Source organism: Haliotis rufescens, unplaced genomic scaffold (genome assembly GCF_023055435.1).
Source record: "Haliotis rufescens isolate VD_foot unplaced genomic scaffold, xgHalRufe1.0.p SCAF_12, whole genome shotgun sequence".
Classification (NCBI taxonomy): Eukaryota; Metazoa; Mollusca; class Gastropoda; order Lepetellida; family Haliotidae; genus Haliotis; species Haliotis rufescens.
In genome coordinates this window covers 37,344,159-37,367,761 of record NW_025963802.1, presented here as the reverse complement: position 1 = coordinate 37,367,761, position 23,603 = coordinate 37,344,159, and the positions used below count along the sequence as shown (strand labels likewise).

The window sequence follows — 23,603 nt, the reverse complement described above, 5'->3', positions numbered from 1 at the left end:
GTGGTGATGTCTAACAAGCTGTTCCTTACATTTGACGGTACAGGCAAACCCTTTGAGGAATCGAACATGTAAGAGGTATGAAATGGGGTTAAAACATCCCGGGACATTCTGGGACATGCCAATTTAGTAACGGCGATGTCTCGCAAGCGTTGCCTAAGTTTTGACAGTGTTGTTACTAGCAAACCATTTGAGGATTCGAACATGGACGAGTTCGGAAATGGGTTTAGACACCTAGGCACATACCTGGGACACCTAGGCACATAAAATTTTGAAGCTGTGATGTGCTGCAAGCTTTTCCTTGCTTTTGACAGTATTGGTACAAGCAAATCCTTTGAAGAATCGAACATGGACGAGTTCGGACGCGGGTTTAGAACAGTCCCGACACTATGGGATACGCTGAGTTAGTCTCGGTTATATGCCGAAAGCGGTACCCTAGTTTTGTCAGTGTTAGTACAAACAAACCATTTGTGGACTCGTACATGGTTGAGGTCTGAAAATGGCTTAAAACACTCTGGGACAATCCGGCACAAATCAATTTGGAATAGGGGATATGTCGCAAGCGTGTCCTTGCTTGTGACGGTGTTGGCACAAGCAAACCTGTTGAGGATTCGAACATGGTCGCGGTCTGAAATTGGTTTAGAACACCCTGTCACTCCCCAACACATGCAGTTTCGTAGCCACGATATCTCAAAAGCTGTGTCTAAATTTTCACAAGTACGTTGGTACAAGCAAACCATTTGAGGATTCAAACATGGTCAAGGACGGAAATGGGTTTAGAAAGCCCTGGGACACTTAGGTAGTTGCCAATTTTGTATCGGTGATATGCCGCAAGCGAAATTTTTTTACAATGTTTGTACAAGCAAACCATTTGTGGATTCGAACATGGTCAATATCATAAATGGGTTTGGAACACTCTGAGACACTCAAACACATGCCATTCGTATTTGTGATATGCTGCAAGCAGAGCCGTACTTTTGAAAGCAACGGTACAAGCAAACCATTTGTTGATTCGAACATGGTTGAGGTCCGAAAGGTTCAGAGGCAACCTGGTCCATTCCGACACACGCCAATTTCGGAGGAGCGATGTCCTCAAAAGCGGAGCCTAACGTTGTTGGTACAAGCTAACCGTTTGAGGATTCGAACATTTGTGAGCACACACGTTTGTGCGACAGCACGCTTGTGTTTATATTTATGCGTGTGGACATACATATGTACGGTTTATCTGTGTTTACATCTGTTTGTGCGTACTCTTGTAGGCACCTACATGCTTACGTTTCTGCTTGCGTAAGTGCGCGCATTTTGCGTGTGCTTGTTTCTTTGCATGTCCGAGTTTATTCGTGTGTTTACGTGCATAAGGTTGGGCGTGCGTGAGAAAGTTTGCGTTTGCCCAGGCGTTTGTGGGCACTTCCGTGCATACGAGTAGTAGATATTTAAGAAGTATCCCACCTCCCGCAGGAAGTACCTCATTAATATGCAGGATAACTCATTAATAGGGTAATGTATGCATGATGTCACAGGTCAATTAGGTTAATTAAGGGTCAACTGACCGGATGCAATCATGCAATTAATTACTTGACCACTCGTTAAACGTAGAACAAGACGTGTCTAAGAACAAGATGGCAGTGTCGTTGCCACAAACGCAAACGAACGTCATGTGACCTCAGTTTAAATCTGGCGCCTGACCTACATACCGGATCAAGTCTTTTCAACAGGCAATTGTCAGACGGACACTAATGATGAGGCGTACTGAGTACATCTATTGAAACCTTGTACCTACCGACCATATGACATTTGAATGGAGTACCGCTTGAACAAACATCCTTTTTCAATTTATATTTTATTTTATATTTTCCAAAAATGTTGTTTTCATTTGAAAATATATGCATATGCCCTATGGTGCCTTGTTTTGATTTCCTCTGTTTCACAATAGTACCGCCATAAACATACATAGTCCATGTCGTTATTTATTTTTTATATAATCTCACTGGTCACATATCCATAATTTCAATGATCAATGTCTTCTGCCCCACTCGTTGAACACTAATTGAACCATCGTCAGAGATATGTAGGTTACAGCCTTGTGAGAGTGAAATATTAAGTTGTTTAAAATATTATCCGAACAAACTACATATGTATGTTTTAGGTTTTAATATAATGTCTCTTTACATTATGTATATATAATTCATTTACGTGATAGAAATGTATCGTCACAGACTGCTGCCTATCAGAGGCATGTAATCAATATATATCAGATTAGAAGTTTCTTGACTGGGCGTCACGTGACCTCGGTTTGAATCTCGCGCCTGACCTACGTACCGGATAAAGTCTTTTCAATAGGCAATCGTCAGACGGACAGAAACCGAGGAGTCGTCATGACTACATCTATTGAAAACCTATACCTACAGACCATATGAATGATGTACTGCTTGAACAAACATCCTTACAATTCTAACTATGAATGACAGACTAGAAGTTTCATGACTTCACAAAAAACAAAAACAAAATATTATTCAGCTTCAAAATATTAGAAGGTTGTATTATTTCACATGAAAAACTACTTGTTTAACCAATACCAAGAATAATTTTCAAGAGAAAAAATATAGTAAAATAACGTAGTGAAAGAAGACTCAAGTCGCCGGTAAACTCAAACGATGTTTACTTGTTCAGATCAAAACCATAACTGACAACACAACGGTACTACTATGATTTCATCATCACAACGCTCACACAACCATTCCAAACTACGTTAACATTGCGTTCTATTTATAGAAATACTTCCAGGTTTTAGAGTTATCTCCCTAACATCATTCCTCCCTCTCAGATACAATCATACATACTAAGAAATTAAACCGATGATAATAAAGTACTATTTACAGGTAAACATAAAACAGGTGAATGTGTTAATTACAAATACAACACGTTTTATAGTTAATTGCATTTACATATTGTCAAACATGCCAATAAAGGCATTTTCACTTGAAATACAGTCAATGTAAACGTGATAGTCACTCTGCCACTTTGGGGGCTAGTGAATCCGATTGGAATGTCTCTGGCAATTGTCTGTTTAATTTTGTTTCACGACACTTGCTTGGAACACATCATCAAATCCCAACACAATGTCACTTGCACCTCCTGGAATGTTGATGCTGCCTGTAGAGTTGTCAATGTCAGGTGAATCTGAAGATTGACATTCAGTGTCCACATTCACCACACAGTCTCTAGCACTATCACTACCACTACTACTTGTAGTCAAGTGGTCCGGTCTCTCAAAATGTCTTTTCAGCTTTCGGTGATTGATGACACGTGACCGTCCACTTCCTTCACAGGGGTGAATACAGTAAGTATTTTCACCGATTTGGCTATCAACGCAGAAAGGCCCTTCCCATCTTTCTGAGATGAGTTTCCAAGATGTTCCGCGCACTTGCTGAGGATGATATAGCCACACTTTTTCGCCTTCTTTGAATGGAGTAAACTTGGTATGTTTTGTTTTTTCACACCTCTGCTCTTGTTCTTTCAAAATCTTCTCTCTCACCGTCTTCTGCAAATCCACTAATTCACTCAATTTCGCTGATGAATCAGTCACGGGTTTCTGATTTCCACTTACATCACTGTCTGTTTCGTCTCTAGGGGATTGGCCAAACACAATCTTGAATGGGGTCTCTTCTGTAACCTTATTTGTTGATCTGCAAATAGCTGACAAAACTTCTCATCCCAATCCTTTCGGTCATGAGCTTCTATTAGAAGAGCTAGTCTTTCAGCTAGAGTTCTGTTCATTCTTTCAACCTGTCCATTGCACCGTGGGTTGTATGGGGAGGTTCTTGTTCTTTTAATGCCGAACTTGCTGCACAACTCTTGGAGAAGTTTAGCTTCAAAGTTCCGACCTTGGTCAGAGTGTAGTCCCTCTGGCAGTTCATATTCGTTATATATAATTGTAGCAGTTGTTTCCGGCGACTGATTAGATACTGCAAATGCCTCTACCCATTTGCTGAAAGGATCACACAGCACAAACAAGTATCGATTACCCTGTTGTGTTGTTGGAAGTGGGCCCGCAAAGTCCATGTTCCACCACAAGAATGGTTGATCTCGGATAATTGTCTTCCCCTCATGTGTTCTGTCTGTAAGTGAAGGATTTTTCCTCTTTAGGCAAGTAACACAGGACTTGCACCAGTCTCTTACATCGCGTTGCCATCCAAACCAGAAGAATTTCTTCTCCACAGCAGCAATAGTCTTATCAATTTCAAAATGGCCATTTCCATCATGAAGAGCCCTTAAAATCCTCTTTGCTGCTGATTGAGGGCAAATCACTCTTTTCACACTGTCAATGGTTTTCAGCACAAGCACATTGTTGCACAGTTCAAGATTATCACCATCACTCTTAATAAAGCTCTTCACTTCTCGCTCTATATCACTTGGTTTCTTGTGATCAGTTACCCACTGTCACAGTACTGTGATATCTGTACCTGTCTGTTGCATGTAAATCAGTTCCTCCACTGAGAAGAAACTTGGTATGGCCATTGCGTCCACTTGAGGCGCCCTTGACAGTGCATCTGGAACTTGTGTATCCTTGCCTGGTCTATGTTGGATCGTAAAATCAAAATTCTCCAGAGCAACCCTCCACCTTGCAAGTTTACCTCTTGGCTCCTTCAGACTGAGAAGATATGTCAGTGGCTTGTGATCTGTTATAACTGTGAACTGGTTTCCCTCAAGGTAAACAGCAAACTTGTCCAGCGCCCACACAATGGCAAGACACTCTTTCTTTGTAGCGGAATAATTTTTTTCAGCTCCTGTCAGTGCTCTTGACGCATACTCTATCACCCTTCCATCTTGTATAAGGATGGCCGCTAAGGCGACATCACTCGCATCAGTCTCAACCACAAACTTCTTGGTAAAATCAGGATAAGCCAAACCAGTTTCTCTTTTAGGTTCACAAAAGATGACTCACATTCATTTGTCCACTTAAACACAATGTTTTTTGTGTCAAATCTGTCAGAGGCTTCACAATGTCAATCCATGAATGAATCTTCTATAGTATGATGCCATACCGACAAACCTCCTCACTTCAGCTGCACTTCCAGGTCTTGGAAACTGTCTGATAGCATTAACCTTGCCAGGGTTAACACCTTCTGTGTTAATAATGCGTCCCAGGTATTTAACTTCTGTTCTTGCAAATGCACACTTTTTGGGGTTCAATTTCCGTCCAGTCTCTGATTCTTTTGAAAACAAGGTTCAAATGTTCCACATGTTCATCCAAGCTTCGCGAATACACAATCACATCATCCAGGTAGATCAGCAAAATCTCCCAATTGAGGTCACCAAAAACAGTCATCATGAGACGTTGAAAGGTCGCAGGTGCACCTTTTAGACCAAAACATTGAACTCAAATTGTCTTTTGTGACAGGTAAATGCAGTCTTCTCTTTGTCTTCTTCTTTTATAGGCACCTGGTAGTAAGCTTTGTTCATGTCCAAGGTCGCGAAGATTCGAGCTTGTCCAAGGGCCACCAGACTGTCATCAATCCTAGGGAGATGAAAACTGCCACCGATAGTCCGATCATTGGTAGATCTGAAGTCCACACAATACCTTGTCGTTAAATCAGATTTCCTTACAAGAACGAGAGGACTAGACCATGGACTCTTACTTGGCCTGATGATCCCCCGTTGTAGGCCGTTATCCACAAACTCAGAAATCTTTTTCAACGCATCATGTGACACTCGATGAGGTTTATGAGACACAGGTGCTGCATTTCCAGTTGGTATCGAATGTTCAATCACTGTTATGTGGCCTATTTGACCTTCCATTGAAAACACGTCGCCATTTTCTTGTATTACCTTGTAGATGCGCTTTTGGTCATTTTCAGCTACATGAGAATTATTTGACAATGTTCGAGCCATCTCGTTTACCTTCATACTCCTGTTTGCCTCGTTTTCACTGTTGGTTTGAAGACTTGCAAAAGGTGAATAATCAGAAGTGGGTGAAAATGTTGCAACCACCGATCCAGAAGTTAACTCTGTTGTGGTATTGTAGGGGTTTGTAAGGTGAAGTAGCACTTTCTTGTTGTTTCGCACTGTATTGAGTACTCGACAACACCTTATTCCAAAACATTCACATCCAAAAATGCCTGCTGACTCTAGCACACATGTTATACCTGGTGTGACCAAGGATGAAACAGTTCCATGTACAATCACTGGACAAAATATCATCCATTCCAAACAATCCAAAACTTGGAAATGCCACCATTCCAAATGGAAATATGACCATTCCAAAATTTGTCAAGGTCATATTTCCAAGCTTAGATTTGTTTGGATTTGTTTGGATATGTTTGGATACATCATGTCATAATCATATCTGTTAAACGTTGTACAACGCTTGACCTTATGTGAGATTAGTAATGACATGAAAGTAAATAATTAAGAGTATTTTGGCACTATTTACCACGAAAGGACCAAATCATGAGCAAATTTAACTAAAAGAATTTCTGTCATTTAAAGTGGCTACTCTTTATATTTAATTTCTTTTCTTCCTTGTCTATAATCATATGACATTGACTATGAACTTTGAACAATTAAACAAATATTTTGTTTTCCCATACTGACTTACGGTTGTCATAGAACAAAGACCGTTTCGAGAATAGAGGGCCTCATTATTTTAATTTGAACTAATATACATATGTACATAATAGTACTAGGTATAAATGAATTTTGATAAGTGTTCGTACAAGAATATGAACTTCGAATTATCTAGGAATTATGCGCAACACATAGGGCTGGAAATTTTATAATTGGTTTGGAACTATCTGACGGTAATTCAAAACAGGGAACAAGATTTCGTCAAATGAATCATTGAGCCAGGAATGCAACGATTTAAATGCTGACAAAATGAATAAACATATCTGGAACAGAGTAGACTGTTCATGCGGACAATTATATGCTACGTCTATTGCCAATGAAGTTTATCCCCCCATGTTATAGCATTTGTTTCATATAAAAGATAGAAGCCAAATAAATGGGACAATTAGTTGTTATGAATTAGCTTCACCTCTGTGACATATTACGCAACTAAAAGTGAATATGTTTATCAAATAATCAGTTACAGTAATTAACCTAGTGTCCTTATTTATACACAATTTAATTACGTATTGGGGTACAATATATAATACTCATATACATGGAATGATTTCTTATTTTGTCAATTTAATCATCACCCAAAATCATACAAATCGAACATGTGAAAATAAAAGTAGTGACTAACTTTATGATCAATGGTATAAATACTCAATTGTATCTATTAAGCCTAATAGTATAACAATAAATCCTGTGTATTTACTGAACATATTTAGATACATCCGGATCTACGTCCGCAGTCATATATAATCAATCAAGGAAAGTATATTTGATTGAATTAAAAATGTGCTATCACTAAAACAAAATTTTCCGGCATCCACGTAAGGCTAAACCTGGGAGAAATAAAGTTCTGTTCTGTTCTGAAGACGCCGTCATGATAAGTTGGCGCCAGTCGAGACTGTCCAATCAACGTGAATATACAAACCGTGATTTTACTTGACCAGTTGATGACACCTGTCTAACTCAAAGTGCCCCTGGTCCTCCACCCACCATGTGTAATACTTTAGCGCACTTGATTGTTTTATTTGCAGTTATATCACTGTTAAGCTGAGTGATGAGAGAATACATTTTGTTGTTTTTGTTAACGATCGTTTTCATTTTCAACCTGGTAACCTTTTAAGTGACTAACTTTTTTATCATGATGAAATGAAACATATTAAAATAATCAGAGGGACTGACGATCGCATTTTTTGCATAAATGTCATGCCCGCATTAATTTCATGATTTACTGAAGATAGATTTGAACATTTCTGAGCAACGATCATGTTTGGGTTAGGGAAGTAATCTTGTCTCCGCTTGCAGTTGGATTCAATCGGGCGAGCAGTTCCGAGATCGCAGCTTGACTGTTCGGTACGGCTGAAAGGCGGCATCCATGTTGTTCACGCTCCGCTGATCACGGGGCCTCATTTGTCTGTATTCTGCTTATGAGCTGGGATGCGCATGAAAAAGGGGTGTCAAAATTAGCCAGTTCAAGAGACAATACCCTGGTTCTACCACCTTTAGGTGTAATTACGTCGCATGCCCTTGGTTCACGGTTCGTCTGATCTCCCGTCATAAAACCACGATGTTTATTTACCTGGAGCCTCAGACTTGATGAGTTTCGTTAATGATGATCACTCTCACAGATTATTTGATAAGAGGATAGGACTTTAACTGGAGAATAGTTATGAAAAATATATACTCTTCAAAAAAAGAAACTTGACACTGACTTTCAAAATGTAATATAATGCGATTGTTTCAAAATAGGACACAGAAACCATAATTGAAACACTGTTTGAAGATCAATGTACACAATGTTCAAAACATTAATCGTTTCACCTAGACAGACACACGTACACAATACAGTTAATGTCACAGGGGTACAGAAAATGTCAGTATCGGTTGTGCCCACCACGTGCATCAATCACCGCTTGACACCGACGACCCATAGATGCAATCAAGTTGTCAATAACACGCTGTTGGATGTGCTGCCATTCATGCTGAAGTGCATCAAGAAGCGCCGGAAGTGTTTGGGGCGGTGGATTCCTTCTGGGATCTGTGTGGTTGTAGACGTGGCTGTGGTAGTGCGGTCTCGGAGGTATCGCAGCCGGATGTATCGATCTTGTGCTTGGGTTGTCACCCTTGGTCTTCCTGATCATGGTCTGTCGTCAACTCTGTTGCTGTTGTTGTATCGAGTCCACAGTGCAGAGATTGGCTGTCTGGATACGACAAAGTACCTGGCCACTTCTTGCTGAGCTGCTCCAGCTTGTAATCTCCCAATGGCATTGTTCCGTTGAGCTGCATTCATTCTTGGCATTCTTTCACCGCCTCTACTGCCGTTATAAGGACTGTATGAACAGCCGTTGATGTGGATTTTTATACCCATTCAGCAGGGGGGCCTGCATGCCTAAATGCAGGATCCTGTGCTGCACGTTTTTTACAGGCGGTTGCGTTTGGATGAAGCTGTAAAATTGATCCCCAAACGCTACGTTTATGTGCTTTGCATGTGTTTTCGCGAATTATAGACACATCATCTTTCTGTTTAACTTATTTTGTTCGCATTTATTGTAATTATTTTAGATATTTGGCAAAAAGTGGTTTTACATCTATGTCAAGTTTCTTATTTTGAAGAGTATATATATATAAGTATAGGCGGTCTGTGCACATGTGGTGAAACTGATAGCTCATTGATTTGATAATCGGGACTTGGAATTCATAGTCTGTCATTACATTGATTTTAAAATATATGGTTTTGAATGTAGTACGTCCTGACATGATAATATTATGTTGTAAACAACTGATCTTATGTTAAGTAAAACAATTATTGATAACTTCCTGAATTCCAATTGTTCAATGAACAGAGTTATTCACAGCTCTGGCGTGAAACAACAATAAATTAGTTGTTACCAAAGATTGTCCATTTTATCATCTTAGGCACATGTCGGCGCACTTACATGTGAGCCGTCTAGACGACTGTCTGTTTTATAATTAAATGGCAGCTGCCATCCAGCCGAATACTTAATCTTGAGACCTATTATTGTCTTGCCGAGTCAAGTGCAGGTCTCTCTCTCACCTTAGGGAGAATGCGACTGTAAAAGCCCCTTGCTAGACAGACAAGTAGTGAATGTTTGGGATCAGTTTATTATTTATTATATATAGTTTCAACTCAATAGAAAATTCATAGTCTTTTTATTGTTCAAATCACTACTAAAACATATTTTAACTTGTTCCTTCTAAAAATACTTCCAAACAATTCCAAACAATTCCAAGTCATTCCAAACATTTCCTGTTTTGGAAATATGTTTGGAAATGTTGCCAATCCAATTTTGGATTTTCCGTAAAGATCGATCCTTCCAAGCTTTGGAAAGGTTGGAATGAGCGATCTTTCCAAAGCAATCCAACTTTCATTCCAAATTGGAATGGACGCTCCTTGGTCTTGTGAATATTCATACTTCTGGGTGGCACTTTAACTGAATATTCCACGTACACATGACACACACTGACTGTTGGTGAAATATGAGACACTGATGCATGAGCATTACTGTTCTTCTGAGAAACATGCGATGAATCATACAGAATGTCAATTCCCATACTAAATTTTATATCCAGAGAATAAGTCCATCCCAATAATAGCTGGATACATTGAATTCTTTACCACAGTAAAACGGTGTCCTTTAATTTTCTGTTGTCCCACCTTGCATGATGTAACTATATCCCTTGCAGTTCCCATATCAGCCCCTGACACAGTATGAGGTACTACTAATGGAGGAAGTCTCTTACCTCTAGCTCGTCCTGCTACATTTTCTGTTACAATGCTAATTTCTGCACCACAGTCAACAAGCCATTTCAATTTGTATCCCCCAAATTCACCTTCAACTTCAATTCTTTTCGCATTTAGTGAATTTACACATGTCGCGGATACCACCATGGTTGCCAGAGAGTCTCGGCTATCCTACCTAGCAACATCTAATTTTCCTGACCTGTCTTCTGTGACTGGAAATCTAGCTCTACAGTCCCTTGCCATATGACCCATTCTTCCACACCTGTCACACTTGCTGTTAAATCAACTCCTCCCTTCCTGCTGATTGCAATAACGTGCAAAATGTCCCGGGTGATTACACTTGTAGCACTTATCATTCCTTGGAATATTTCTTGAAACTGCTGCCACTGAAGCTGATAATTGTTCTTGATTAACAGTTAGTTCTGAGATCTTCTTAGCTAATTCCAATAAAATAGCATTTTGTCCCTCACTAACATTATTCCCATCTTATTGAATCATGTTGATGCAAGCAGTTTCCCTCTCTACTTGTTCTGCTTTCCTAACCAGTTCATCAAAGGTTACATCATCTGACACTAGCCATGATAATTTCTGTCTCACCTCAGGTGTCAGTGCTCTCCTGTAATGAGCAATCTGTAGCGCTGACAGTGATGCATCATCAGTAACATCCGGAAATGCCTTGGCAACTAGATCCATAATTCAATATTTGAGTTTCCTAGCCGTTTCTCCCTTCTTCTGCTTCCTATATGACAATTCTTGTTGGAAAGTCACCAGTCTGAAGCGCTCCACGAATGCTAATTTTACCGATGTATACGTTGACTGTTGATCCGCCGATAATGTGGTGAAAAACCGCTTCGCCTCACCTTTCAATGACAAGTTCACCACTGCCACCAATGAAAGAAGACCCAAGTCGCCAGTAAACTCAAACGATGTTTACTTGTTCAGATCAAAACCATAACTGACAACACAACGGAATTACTATGATGACATCATCACAACAGTCACACAACCATTCCAAACTACGTTTACATTGTGTTCTATTTATAGAAATACTTCCGGGTTTTAGAGTTACCTCCCTTACATCAGTAGTTTCGAGAAATTTTATACCAAATCATTTCACATGTAGAAAATTTTGGCTGAAAAAAATTCGTGTTACGTGTTTATTTCATTGACAAAATACAGTCTGTCTATATATTTATATATATATATTTACATCAAAACTAAGCATAAAAAATAATTGAACCCTTTATATAGTTTTTCATTTATAATGAATCATAATGAAATGTTTGACCTGGATGTAGCCGATTTGTCGCAATACACCAAGCAGAACGATGGTATACGTTATCTCCTCGTTTATTGGTTGTTGGTTGGTTGGTTTGTTGTTTAACGCCGCACTGAGCAATATTCCAGCTATATGACGTCAGTCTGTAAATAATCGAGTCTGGACTAGACAATCCAGTGATTGAAATCATGAGCATCGATCCACGCAATTGGGATCCTCGTTTGTATTGACATATTATCAAGATAAGTTTGGGTTGTTGTCCTTCACAACAAAAAGCCGGATACTGTTTTGGAAGGTTTTAAAAACATTTTGGTGTTTCTTTGTAGATTTCATTGTCTCTAATCAAGACGTGCCTCAAAGAGAGTCTGTTGACCCAATTACACTTGTCATAAGTCACGTATCCAGAGACATTAGCAGACAATGAAATCATGAATAATGTACAAAAAAAGCTTGCATCCTATGACATTATTTATGTTAGAGCTAAGTCATATCATTAAACACATTTAATGTTTATTCATTTAAGATAATTGCATGAGTTTTAATATATAATACAATAAAATATATCAAATATAGTTAAAAATACAATAATCAGTAAAGATATTTAGACAAAAAGTTGTATTATCAAATCATTTCCAAAATGATTCTCAATTGAAACCTTTAATTATTGTTCTATTATATCATATCATTCTTCAAGTTTTGTTACCCCTGCAAAAAAAATATTCAAAAATAAATTTACAAATATTGCTATGCAAATGAATGTTTAACATTTGAACTCGCAATTATTTATTTGTTATATTTAATCATGACAAATATACTAAAATATTTGCTGTCTTAACAACATGAAATCTGTTGTATTAATAAACTCACAAACCCTTAGAAACTGTTAGTGAATCATCCCATCAGATCATACAGTAGGTAAGACATATAACATTGCTTCTTGCAAGTTTCATTTATGTTCAAGTGTTGCTGCTGGTCGGACATCACTGCAAGAAAACATGAAGACAAAAGTGAAAAATCAGAGATGTTCAGTGGATATCTTTGAGTCGGGTGACCTATTCACAGGAAGGGGCGTTCGCCCACTGGTAAAGAAAAGATAATGCACCAAATCCAAATCAATCCAAAAGATGATTGTCAAGACAAAAGCCTCTCGACAGGCTAAACCCAAGCTACAAACAAAAATCCTGTCTCAGATGCAAGCTACAATCAAACGAGTAAAGGTTGAAATAAAGGCTGAACGTAACAGGAAGAACCCAAACCACCACCGGAAGAAATGGAGACAACTCTGATGGACTGCTGTAGTGCTCTGTTGTTGTCGTTATACATCTTCAGTCACACATGACTCTTTTAACACTGTTTTTTACATCAGCAAGCTGGAGACATCAACGCCTGTATGAAGGAGTGTGTATAAAATAAGTGTTGCATATGTTTCATAGGGCAGTTGACAATTCTTACTCATGATGAATGGGAGGGTACCTTGTACGGAATGTGGTAAAACATTGTCCAGAAAGGATGCTCTGTTCAGACACAAGAGGCTTATTCATAGCAGGAAAGATGTGAATAGTCTGCCCATAAGGCAGATAACACTATCAGAATCTCGTATGGAATCATCCACACCGTCGTTGCCGCCACCGCCATCTTCTTGTTATTGCAAAACCTGTTCCCGGGAGGCAAGGAATCACCTGACATTGCTTTGAATGCCCATTACGTGACACTTTTCAATTCACCTGTGGATAGACAGCAGGTGAAATGTTTTGGCAGAAGAATTTTTCCCGAAGACATCGGTAAATTTATGACACTTTATGAAACGCCTTATGGGCATTTGACAGTAGATCTTTAACCTGGCATGAGTGAGAAGAACAGATTGCATGCCAATATATTGAGAACCATCAAATCATGACTCTGAGGGTGGTTCACAACAGCAGGAGATAAAAGGGAGCTCTCCATCAACAGAGCAGCAAATTGTCCAAGAACGTCCACCCAAGCAGTACACACCGGAAGAAAGATCTTCTCTAGCAGAACCATCTTATGATTTTGACGAGGAGACAGCATCCACTTCTTGTGAGAACTCGGGAACTTTAACCATGGCCATTGCTTGCGCTGACTGTGGTGTCTTCATAGATAACATGCATGATTTACAGAAACATATCAAAACATGGTGCCCCGAAAACGAGTTTAAACCTAAGAGAAAACGTGCAAGATACGATGATGATGATAGTGATGAAGAGCTGCCCATGCAGAAAGGGGGTGGTGATGTCAATACTAAATCTAAATGGCATGACCTCGAGGCCAACGAGGGGCAAAACGTGGGTTTACAGTGTATATGGAATAGGGTGTATGACAGGAGCCTACAAGACATGAAGCTCAAGAAGAAAAACAACAGGCAACAAGGAAAATCGGAGGAATGGATCGAAAGAAAACTACATACTGTGTGGAAAAAAGATTTAGCAAACACGTTGAACTGTGTCATTGAGTTGACCCGCTATTTTGCAGAGGCACCCTTGTTCCAACCTATCCTAGACAGCTTGAAGGAGATGGATCCGAGCACTGAACAAATGGTCATCAAAGACAAGATCAAACGTTTCATGAAACCCATCATGAAAGATATTCTGACCTGCGTAGACATGACTGAAGCAGACAGAATCATACAGAATATGTAAGATTCTAAACCAGATAACATCATTGCTACATCATATAATTTATATGTCTTACCTTCTGTATGAACTGATGGGATGTAGGATGCTTCTGTTTTTTGGTCCAGCGGTTCTTCATTCAAGGGACACAGGTCAGTAGGTATAGTATATTTTCCATTAGAAATTGAAAAAGGATGTTTGTTGAAGCGGTACTCCATTCAAATGTCATATGGTCGGTAGGGGCTGGGTTTCAATAGATGTACACGGTACGCCTCATCGTTATTATCCGTCTGACAATTGTCTATTGATAAGACTTGATCCGGTATGTAGATCAGGCGCGAGATTCAAAATGACGTCACGTGACGCTCGTTAGCGTTCGTGGCAACGTCCGCCATCTTGTTTTTAGACACGTCTTGTTCTACGTTTAACGAGTGGTCAAGTAATTAATTGCATGATTGCATCCGGTCAGTTAACACTTAATTAACCTAATTGACCTGTGACATCATACATAAATTACCCTAGTAATCAGTTATCCTGTATATTAATGAGGCACCTCCCGTGGGAGGTGGGATACTTCTTAAATATCTACTACTTATACGTTTGTATGTCCGAACATTGGTATGTGTTTGCGCGTGCGTGCTTCCCTAAAGGCGTTATTTGTTTCTGTGTGCGCACGTTAGAATGCGTGCGTTTAGCGTACCTTTGTGCGTACGTTTGTACATGTGTACTTGTGTTTGTTTAGCAGCAATCATCACCGAAACTAATTGTCCAATGGCATCCAAGTTTGGCATGAGACGCCTGCATTATATGTCCATCAATATCAACTCGACGTTCCATGACGCTAAATCCCATTTTTTTGTCAGCCAAATTGGATTGAGGTTTCTGGCCATGTATTTCAGCAGTTTCCTCACTATTTGTCTGCCAAAGTATTTTCCTCTCAAACTATCTGAGCAAAGCCTTTGATGAGTGGTGCAGACACAAGGGAGCGATATCCTGATAAGGAGTGGACTCTTTCTTGGAGTACTACTCAAATATTAACCTGTTGTTCATCGCCCGCTCATCCAATAACTGTCAAACTGCGTTTGTAGAAACATGAGAAACCTTTTATTCTTTGACGTCATAGTATGGCAGCCACTTTGTATAAAACATTATCAGTGTCACATGATTGAGGGTTCGTTTTCAACAATGTTCTCCGCTGAACGTTCATTTAAGAATTGAACTTCAGTTTGGATGTGTTCATTGAAGTGTGAACGATTGAAAAGCGCTGGTTAAACTGTGTGGTTAAACTTTCGTGTGAACCTCCTTGCTTTTCAATCGTTCACACTTCAATGAACCCATCCAAACTGACGTTCAATTCTTATAATTTCAGACTTTGTAGTTTACTGGTCTCGCGGAACAATAACGTAACAATGTTTGCTTAAATTTGAAGTCCTCGGGTTTTGCCGAAGAACATTGCAACAATGTTATTTTGTTGGTATTTGCCAGCTCTCGGTCACATATGTTTCCCCACTCATACTCAGTTACGCAAAGAAAAATAGTTCTTTGAATATATACAACATAATCTAGAAATATGTCAAAATAATTTCTTTGTCTGAACAAATTGACAAACAATATTTGGGATAAATCAAATCTTAAAAATGGGTTACAGGAAGTTGAACAAAAATATAAACATGACCTCGATGCACCGAGGCGAGGTCAACCTTCATGCGCGGATATATATATGACGCCACATAAGTTTATAAAGAGGTGCATTCCGAGTCGAACGGGACCATGAGGATGAAATTTATACTTAAAAATTACTGCTGTTGAAAATGACGTTCATGGAGCAGTTATGGAAAACTCCCCGACGTGTGTACCCTCTCATGGCACTAGCAAATTGGGAATTTATGATTGTGTTGCATGTGTTTGGATAATCGCAAACCAATTCGGACGATGCAGAATGGACTGGTTGGGATTGAACCGAGTGCTCTGAAACTTGTGTGTTTTGTGTTAATATTCATCGTCAGTGTGTGTTATATTTGGAGTTTGGGATTTGTCGGGTGTGCTGTACTACTTTGCTTAGCTGGTGTTTCTTGTCACCTGAGATGGACCTACTGTATGACCTGATGCCAGCTTCATTACTGTGCCCCGTCACTCCTCATGTGCCACCGCTTCTCGGCCTAGAATGCACGGAGAAGGTCGGCCAACTCAGAAACAGGAATAGTAGATTTCTAATTCCGTCTACTGATATTTTCTCTTCTCCGATGACCTTTAAGTTAAACATGTAGGCAAGTCTTGGTATTTTTTGTTTTTTTTAATTTAAGTTTCTTTCCTTACCTTTTTATGTTTTATGGATCAGGAGACGTCGCGTTTGCTCTGTGTCAGCGGCCACATCTGAGCAGGGTATACAACAATGTTTTCATTGGTGCTAGATTCCTGTCATTTCCAAAAACAAGGCATCAAAGTCAGTATCGCTCAATAAATCAATTTCGTTCACCTCAGTAATTTTACAGAATTAATTTTCTTCACTTGCGTTATTAGTATTGTAAGATTCCATATCCAACTCATCGCAAGGACAATCCATTTTGTTTCATGCAGCAGCTAGACAACATCAATCACCAGAACCAAAGCATTTATTTGTTTATAAGTCAGATGAAATGTTACAAGACCAGGCAAAAATACTAAATTAATTATATTGCTGATAAATGCAAGTATTAAAAAGAAAATAGAAAAACGAGTTGATCGTAAACACTGATCGAGAATACGGGGAAACCCCAGAAAGCAGTTCTGGCAAACTGGCGATTAATTTCACAAAAAATTGTTCACATGGAGTGAACTTTTTTTTGTCCATTCACAGGTGTGTGTGAACTCCAAATATCTGATCACGGGACTACCCCTTCAGCCAATCAGCAAGAAAGAAACAATGTAAACTTCAAAGTATGAAATTATATTGAAATGCATTCTAATGTTATATATATAGTTTCAATGCATCTCACACCAAACCTATCATCTGAATAATGAAATGTCTTTTGGTTGACAACAAATAGGATTGATTATTCAAAGAAATAACACCAACCTGAATGATACACATTTGTTTATATCTCAAGTAACATGATACATAACTGAAAATGTAACATTGAAAACATTTAGCCACTGTGTAACTTTGTTGTGCTTTAAATAAGTTGTGTTTTTTTTAAAAAGCTATCATTTTAGGGGATGGACTGAAATAGCCCCATACCCCTTACAGTCTTTACAAATTTAGCCAAGGAGAGCAAATGCGCTCTGTTATGATCATAAAATGTTCCACAAGATTGATCAGTTGATGCAAGTAGCATGTTTTGGTGTACATCCCACTCTTAAGAACAGGAAATTATGGCTTGATAAAGGTTTAAAGTTAAAGTAACTGCACACAAATTGCTCTTGAAAAATTAGATGATGAAATACTTAATGGTATTGGCATACGCTATATACCCTCTTGGGAAGAAATAATTAATGGGAACACTAAACCTACGAAAACATTGCTATTACATAAAATTGTGAAAGGGGTCGATTTCTGATTAAAAGAATTGATCATGGGTCAGCTATGATAACATGAATGAAGAACTGGAGCTTGAAATGACTTCTTCAATCATGAACTTGGAAGGATTCCCTGAAATCACAACTGTTATACTAGTGCTGGACTAGTTACTGACAACACTTTATGATGTGACATGGTGACTTTGGAGTACAATTTCAAACATTGGAGACAAATTCATTTGTTCACAATCAGGAATCCCTTTTAAGGTTGAATGAGCACACAAAACAAGTGTTGTCATACATCTGGCACCTGTCATCAGTGAAGGTAAAGGTCACGACATTCTGTTACTCTCACACAAAGCAACAGTTCTTGTTCAGTTTCCATATGTACCATCTGATGTCCACCGGTTGCAATGATGTACAACAGTTTTGGTTGATAGAAGATATACTTGGTAATAGGTGACAATTTAACGTACTGTTCGTCCTCAGGTGATTCATCATCTGTAAAAACTCTCATTGAGTCTGGAGGTTATGTTGTGCATCTTCTTCATTTACTAGTAAAATGTCTCTTCAACTGTCATATACTGTATTTGAGAAATGTTTCAAATACAAGGTAACCCATTCAGTTTTCAGTCCAGAAACTTGTCATCACAACATATTTTGTTTACCGTACATGGAACATGTTGAAGCAGAACCAATCAGTTCCAATTCAGATCAACCCAGTAACAATGTGGAGAAATCAGTGATGTTTTCTTCATAACCACCTGTTCATACAATATTACAACAGAAGATTGTAGCCGAGATCTAAGACTTCTACTGAACTTTTTTTTAAATATTAGCATGATAAGTATTCCCTAATTTCTTTCAAACATCACACAGCAAGAACACATGGCTAAGAGGAGCAGTACATAACATAATCATATAATCATAACAAGCGTATAGCTGACAAAGTCATCTATATCCCCCCCCCCCCCCCCATTTTAAAACAGTTTCATTGGAAATTATTATACGGCGTCAAGCTCTGGAAATAATGCCAAGTAATATAAATTTCTAAAATTCATAAATAGCAAAAGGCAGCAATGTGCTTGATAGATGTGGAAAATTTCTTCCGGAATCGAACCCATCCATTTTTGTTTTCTAAGTCCAACTTGTTGCCGTGGAAACGTAAAAAATAAACATTTCTAAAAGTGCCAAATATCAAAAGGCACCAGTTCAGTATGTGTCTGGCAAAGTTTTGTTAGGAAGTATTGAATGGGTTTTGAGTTATAATCTGGAAACGAACTCTACCCTATAGAACCTAAGTCCAACTTGTTGCCATGGAAACATAAAAATTATAAAATTATAAAATTCCTAAAGAGCAAAAGGCACTAGTTCAGTATGTGCCTGGTAGACATGCAAAGTGTTGTAAGAAAGTACTTAACAGTTTTAGAGTGAACACCACCCTTATAGAACCTAAGTCCATCTTGTTGCCATGGAAATGTGAAATGTAAAAAATATAAAAAAGTAAAATTCCTAAACAGCAAAAGGCAACAGTTCAGTATGTGTCTGGTAAACATGCAAAGTTTTATTAGAAAGAATTGAATGGGTTTTGATTTATGCTCCGGTAATGAACTCTACCCCATAGAACCCTAAGTCAAAGTCCAAGTCCAACTTGTTGCAATGGAAACATAAAAATGCACCAGTTCAGTATGTGCCTGGTAGACATGCAGAGTTTTGAAAGAAAGTACTTAACAGTTTTTGAGTTATGCTCCGGAAATGAACACCACCCTTATAGAAACGAAGTCCAGCTTTTTACCATGGAAACGTAAAAAAACAACACATTCTAAAAAATAAATAGCAAAAGGCATCAGTTCAGGATTTGTCTGGTAAACATGCAAAGTTTTGTTGGAAAGTATTGAATGGGTTTTGAGTTTCTTGGGATTGCATCAGGGATGTAGGGATGTCATCAAAATCTATTTACATGGATATTGTCGCACAGAGCAACTTTAGTGAACTAGTGCATGAAATGTGTAAAGGATTTCCTTACCAAATAAATTATTCAGTGTAAAGAAAGGGTTGAGGAGAAACATAGCCCAGATAACCATGATATAATGTGCCCTTTTGGAGTTGTTACAGATTCGGAAAATGACTTAAAAAAAATTCTTATGTCACTTTTGTTGCACAGATTTAACTGTCAGTACCTTGCACACCTCTGGTTCACGGAATTGAAGAACAAAGTCCTGCAATTCCAAATATTGACTTTCCATCCATATCTTGTGTAACCCCCCTGAACCCGAACAACTGCTTCAAGGCGTCTCCTCATTCTTTGGATCAATCTCTGGATTTGATTCTGATGAATTCTGTTCCATTCCTCATGCAAAGCAGCAGTCAATTCATTGAGCCCTTGGACAGGTGGATCTCTTTGTCGAACACAATGGCCACAAATGTCCCAAAGATGCTCAATGGGATTGAAATCTGGACTCATGGCTGGCCATGGAATGGTCTTAAACAACATTCTTTTGCAAGATCTGAGTGACAGCACATGCTCTGTGAGGCCAGACAATGTCATTCATGACGATGGTTCTTGTGGAAAGAGGATGATTATCAAAATGGGGGACAATGTTCAGCTCTTTCAAGGATATCCTGTTGATAATGAGCCCCATTAAGGTCACCGCGAATGGTGATGAGGTCCATCTTGCAACCCAAGGAAATGCATCCCCATACCATGGCTGATCCCCACCCAAAAGGAACCGTTTCCTGGATATTGCGGGGAACCATGGCTGTGTTCCTTTGTCTCCAGACACGTGTACGACCATCCACCATAAGCAAATGAGACCCGACACTCATCTGAGTTGGTTATACCAGCCAAGCCATGCTAGGTTGTGAGAAGGAGACAGTTTAATACGTTAAATGGGTCTTCTGATACTGTATCCTGCTGCTTCCACCAATTTCTGACTGTCCTGAAGGAAAGGGCTCTCTCTTGTAACAACTGTTGCTTTAAAGATTTACTTGAGTCAAATGGACAGCGACTAACAAGTCTCAACAATGTTCTATCCTATCTCCTTGTTGTCTTACGGGGTCTGCCAGGTTTTGGACGATCTTTCACATTAGTGGTAGCCATGTGTTTGTTCAAGAGTTTTGAAATGATGGAAGCTGACGTCCAATTTGTCTGTTGGACATTCCTGCATTTCTCATGCCAATAATTTGCCACCTTGTAGCCTCTGACAATTTACGACGTGACATGACAATTAGGGTACTGAACACGCAAAACAAATTGAAATGAGAGAGTGTGACATGTCATGATTCCAAACTTAATTTCAGCAATGTTGTCGGCTTGACATTGCCCGTGCATTACCCGTGCATTGCACGTGTATTACATGTCTAAAAAAAAGTCATGCTATACAGCAAGATGCAATATGTCACAATGATCAATCAGTAAAATGCTGTTTTCTTAATTCCCACAATTATAGGCCTATAAATTAGGTGTTGCTTGATTAATCATATTTAATGGAGTATCGTGACCTTCACTCTGTCCACATTATCTGGGTACCTTCTAATGTTCAACATGGTGGTACACCAGTTCATCACACACCACCATGCCAGCGGTTTGGGTGGACAACAATGAATGAAAGGCCTGGAAGTGTACCGAGCACGAATCCATCAAAGAGGGAAAGGCTTGGGAAACATCTTCGGGATCTTTAGACAATTTAGCACTGCTCATACTCAAGACTGTATGAAAATCAGCACTCAAAACAGGAGCATGCATGTTGCCTTGATTTTTGGATGATATCAGTTCTGGACATAGAAGTATAGGGGACAGTTTGAAACACCATAGGAAACAGGCGTTATTCACCACATTGCGACAACACCAACTAGGGCCAGCAGCACCAGCTCATAAAAGAAGCATCAAACACAAACATGCTCCCTCTCGTATCACCAACAAAGTCCTTCCACTACATGGTGACGTTCTCGATGCACTACCTGCTCCTTTTTACATCTTGAGTAATCCGTCTCACTCTGACCATGATCAATTTTAATGTGTGTGGTCTTTTCAAACAAGGCCTAAACAGATGACCCAGACCCCAGACGTGGCCATAGCTGGCTATTTCTGGCTATTTCGAGGTCATAGAGTTATCTGTTATTGCTGCGGTGTGAAACTCTGCCAGTAGGAAGTGACAAACAAACGACTGTTGTCCAAAGAAGAATGGAAGAGAAATGTGGAGTGCCTTGGTCGATGTCATGCAAGCACACCCTCTGCACCACCTGCACCATTCGGGGTTGTTGAGGCCGAGTTGTACCCAATATCGATCAGGCAGCCTTAAATATCAGTACAGAGGGGTAATAGACACAGTTCAACACCAGACACGGTGCTGTCAAGAACTGTCAAGATGTCAAGACAAGTTGTCAAGATGCGCCAAGATGCGCCAAGATGCCTGCAAATGCGCCAAGGTTCAACTGGATCTCTTTTCTGTCCCGCCTGTGGTCACCTCACTACAAGAAGGTCAGTGCATATCATTACCGTCCTCGCGATCACCTCAGTGGCTTGACATTGTTAAGCCTGTCAATGCTTTCATTGATTTGAACCAGTGTTACCGCCGTGTTGGTCTGAAAGTCAAGAATACCAATGTTATGAATGTGACAGTGATGATGGACAAAACATTCCCACAGTGAACAACGTGATGCATTCCCTCTTTTGAGAAGTATACATGTGTGTAAGTAAGCAAGTGTATGGGGGATGCAGCCAAATCGACTCATCTCAAGTGACCAGGATGGTACACAGACAATCTCATTAAAATCAGATCTTAGTCCATGCTACGGTTAAGAGAGATCTGAGGACATCCCATTAGGGGTCACGTCAGAATAACCTTTCATCCGACCAATCAGAGCGTCACTTACCAGGTCATGAAAGTGACAGTCGGAATGTGATTTCTAATCATCCAACCTCGAAAAATTTAAAACGGGGTATTCCAAACGATATTTACAGGCTTCACGACTGAATCTATACAATCTAGACCATATATTAGCCATTTGAGAATGTTCTTTTGTTCAGGTTTCAAATTTTTAAGTGGGAATTTGTCAAAATATGTTTCATAGCGTAGTCGCCAGTTTGAAATTAGTGCCGTAAAAAACATGCAGGTAGCAAAAATAGTCCCCATGGTCCCTAGTATAGTGGCCTAACTTTAGTTGTTGGTGATTAATAGCCTGTTTTATAATGTGTCGTCGTAGTCCAATCATTTTATTGATCTAAAACTAGTTTTAAATTATGATCTGTGATATATTGCTTGTTGTTGTACTGTCCTTTGATGACAGTTTTTTATATATGCTATACCTTGTTCAAGTCACGATATGGCTGAAATATTGCCGATGTGACTTTAAATATTAACTCACTCACTCAATAGTGCCGTAAAGAACGAGAAAGCTGCCTTCTGATTGGCTAATGTCGACTTCTTGTCAGTAATTCCATTGATCTGCCAGAGTTCGCGAAAGGTCAGTCTGACGTGATCCGTAATGGGATGTACTCAGATCTTTGTTTAGCGGCAGCGAGAACTAAGATCTGATTTTAATGAGATTGTTACACAGATGGAGCTGGAAAATGGATCATTATAATGCTGTCGCCCGGAATGCAAACACAGGCCTTGTCGCACGACGATTGGTCATTCTGCCCATCCAAGAAGTGAAACTGACAGGTCGTCTACACTGTGACTTATTTCACCAAGAACATTATTTGGAGGAGGGGGTCCACATGAAAGTTCAACTGATTCGTAGCCCCATTGATTTCTGTTTGATCAGTGCTAGAGATGTCAACTGTCAATTTGAACGGACTAAAGCCGAGTTTTATGTA

The 23,603-nt window shown here is 39.3% G+C and overlaps 1 protein-coding gene across 1 annotated transcript in view; it reads left to right on the top strand.

The window, feature by feature from the left end:
- Positions 1 to 22,180: 22,180 nt before the first annotated feature.
- LOC125378288 (delta-like protein A) overlaps positions 22,181 to 23,603 on the top strand; it is an 8,974-nt gene continuing 7,551 nt past the window's right edge. The window contains exon 1 of the mRNA XM_048393753.1: positions 22,181 to 22,262. Coding sequence (XP_048249710.1) covers positions 22,181 to 22,262 — 82 coding nt within the window. The remainder of the gene's footprint in view (positions 22,263 to 23,603) is intronic.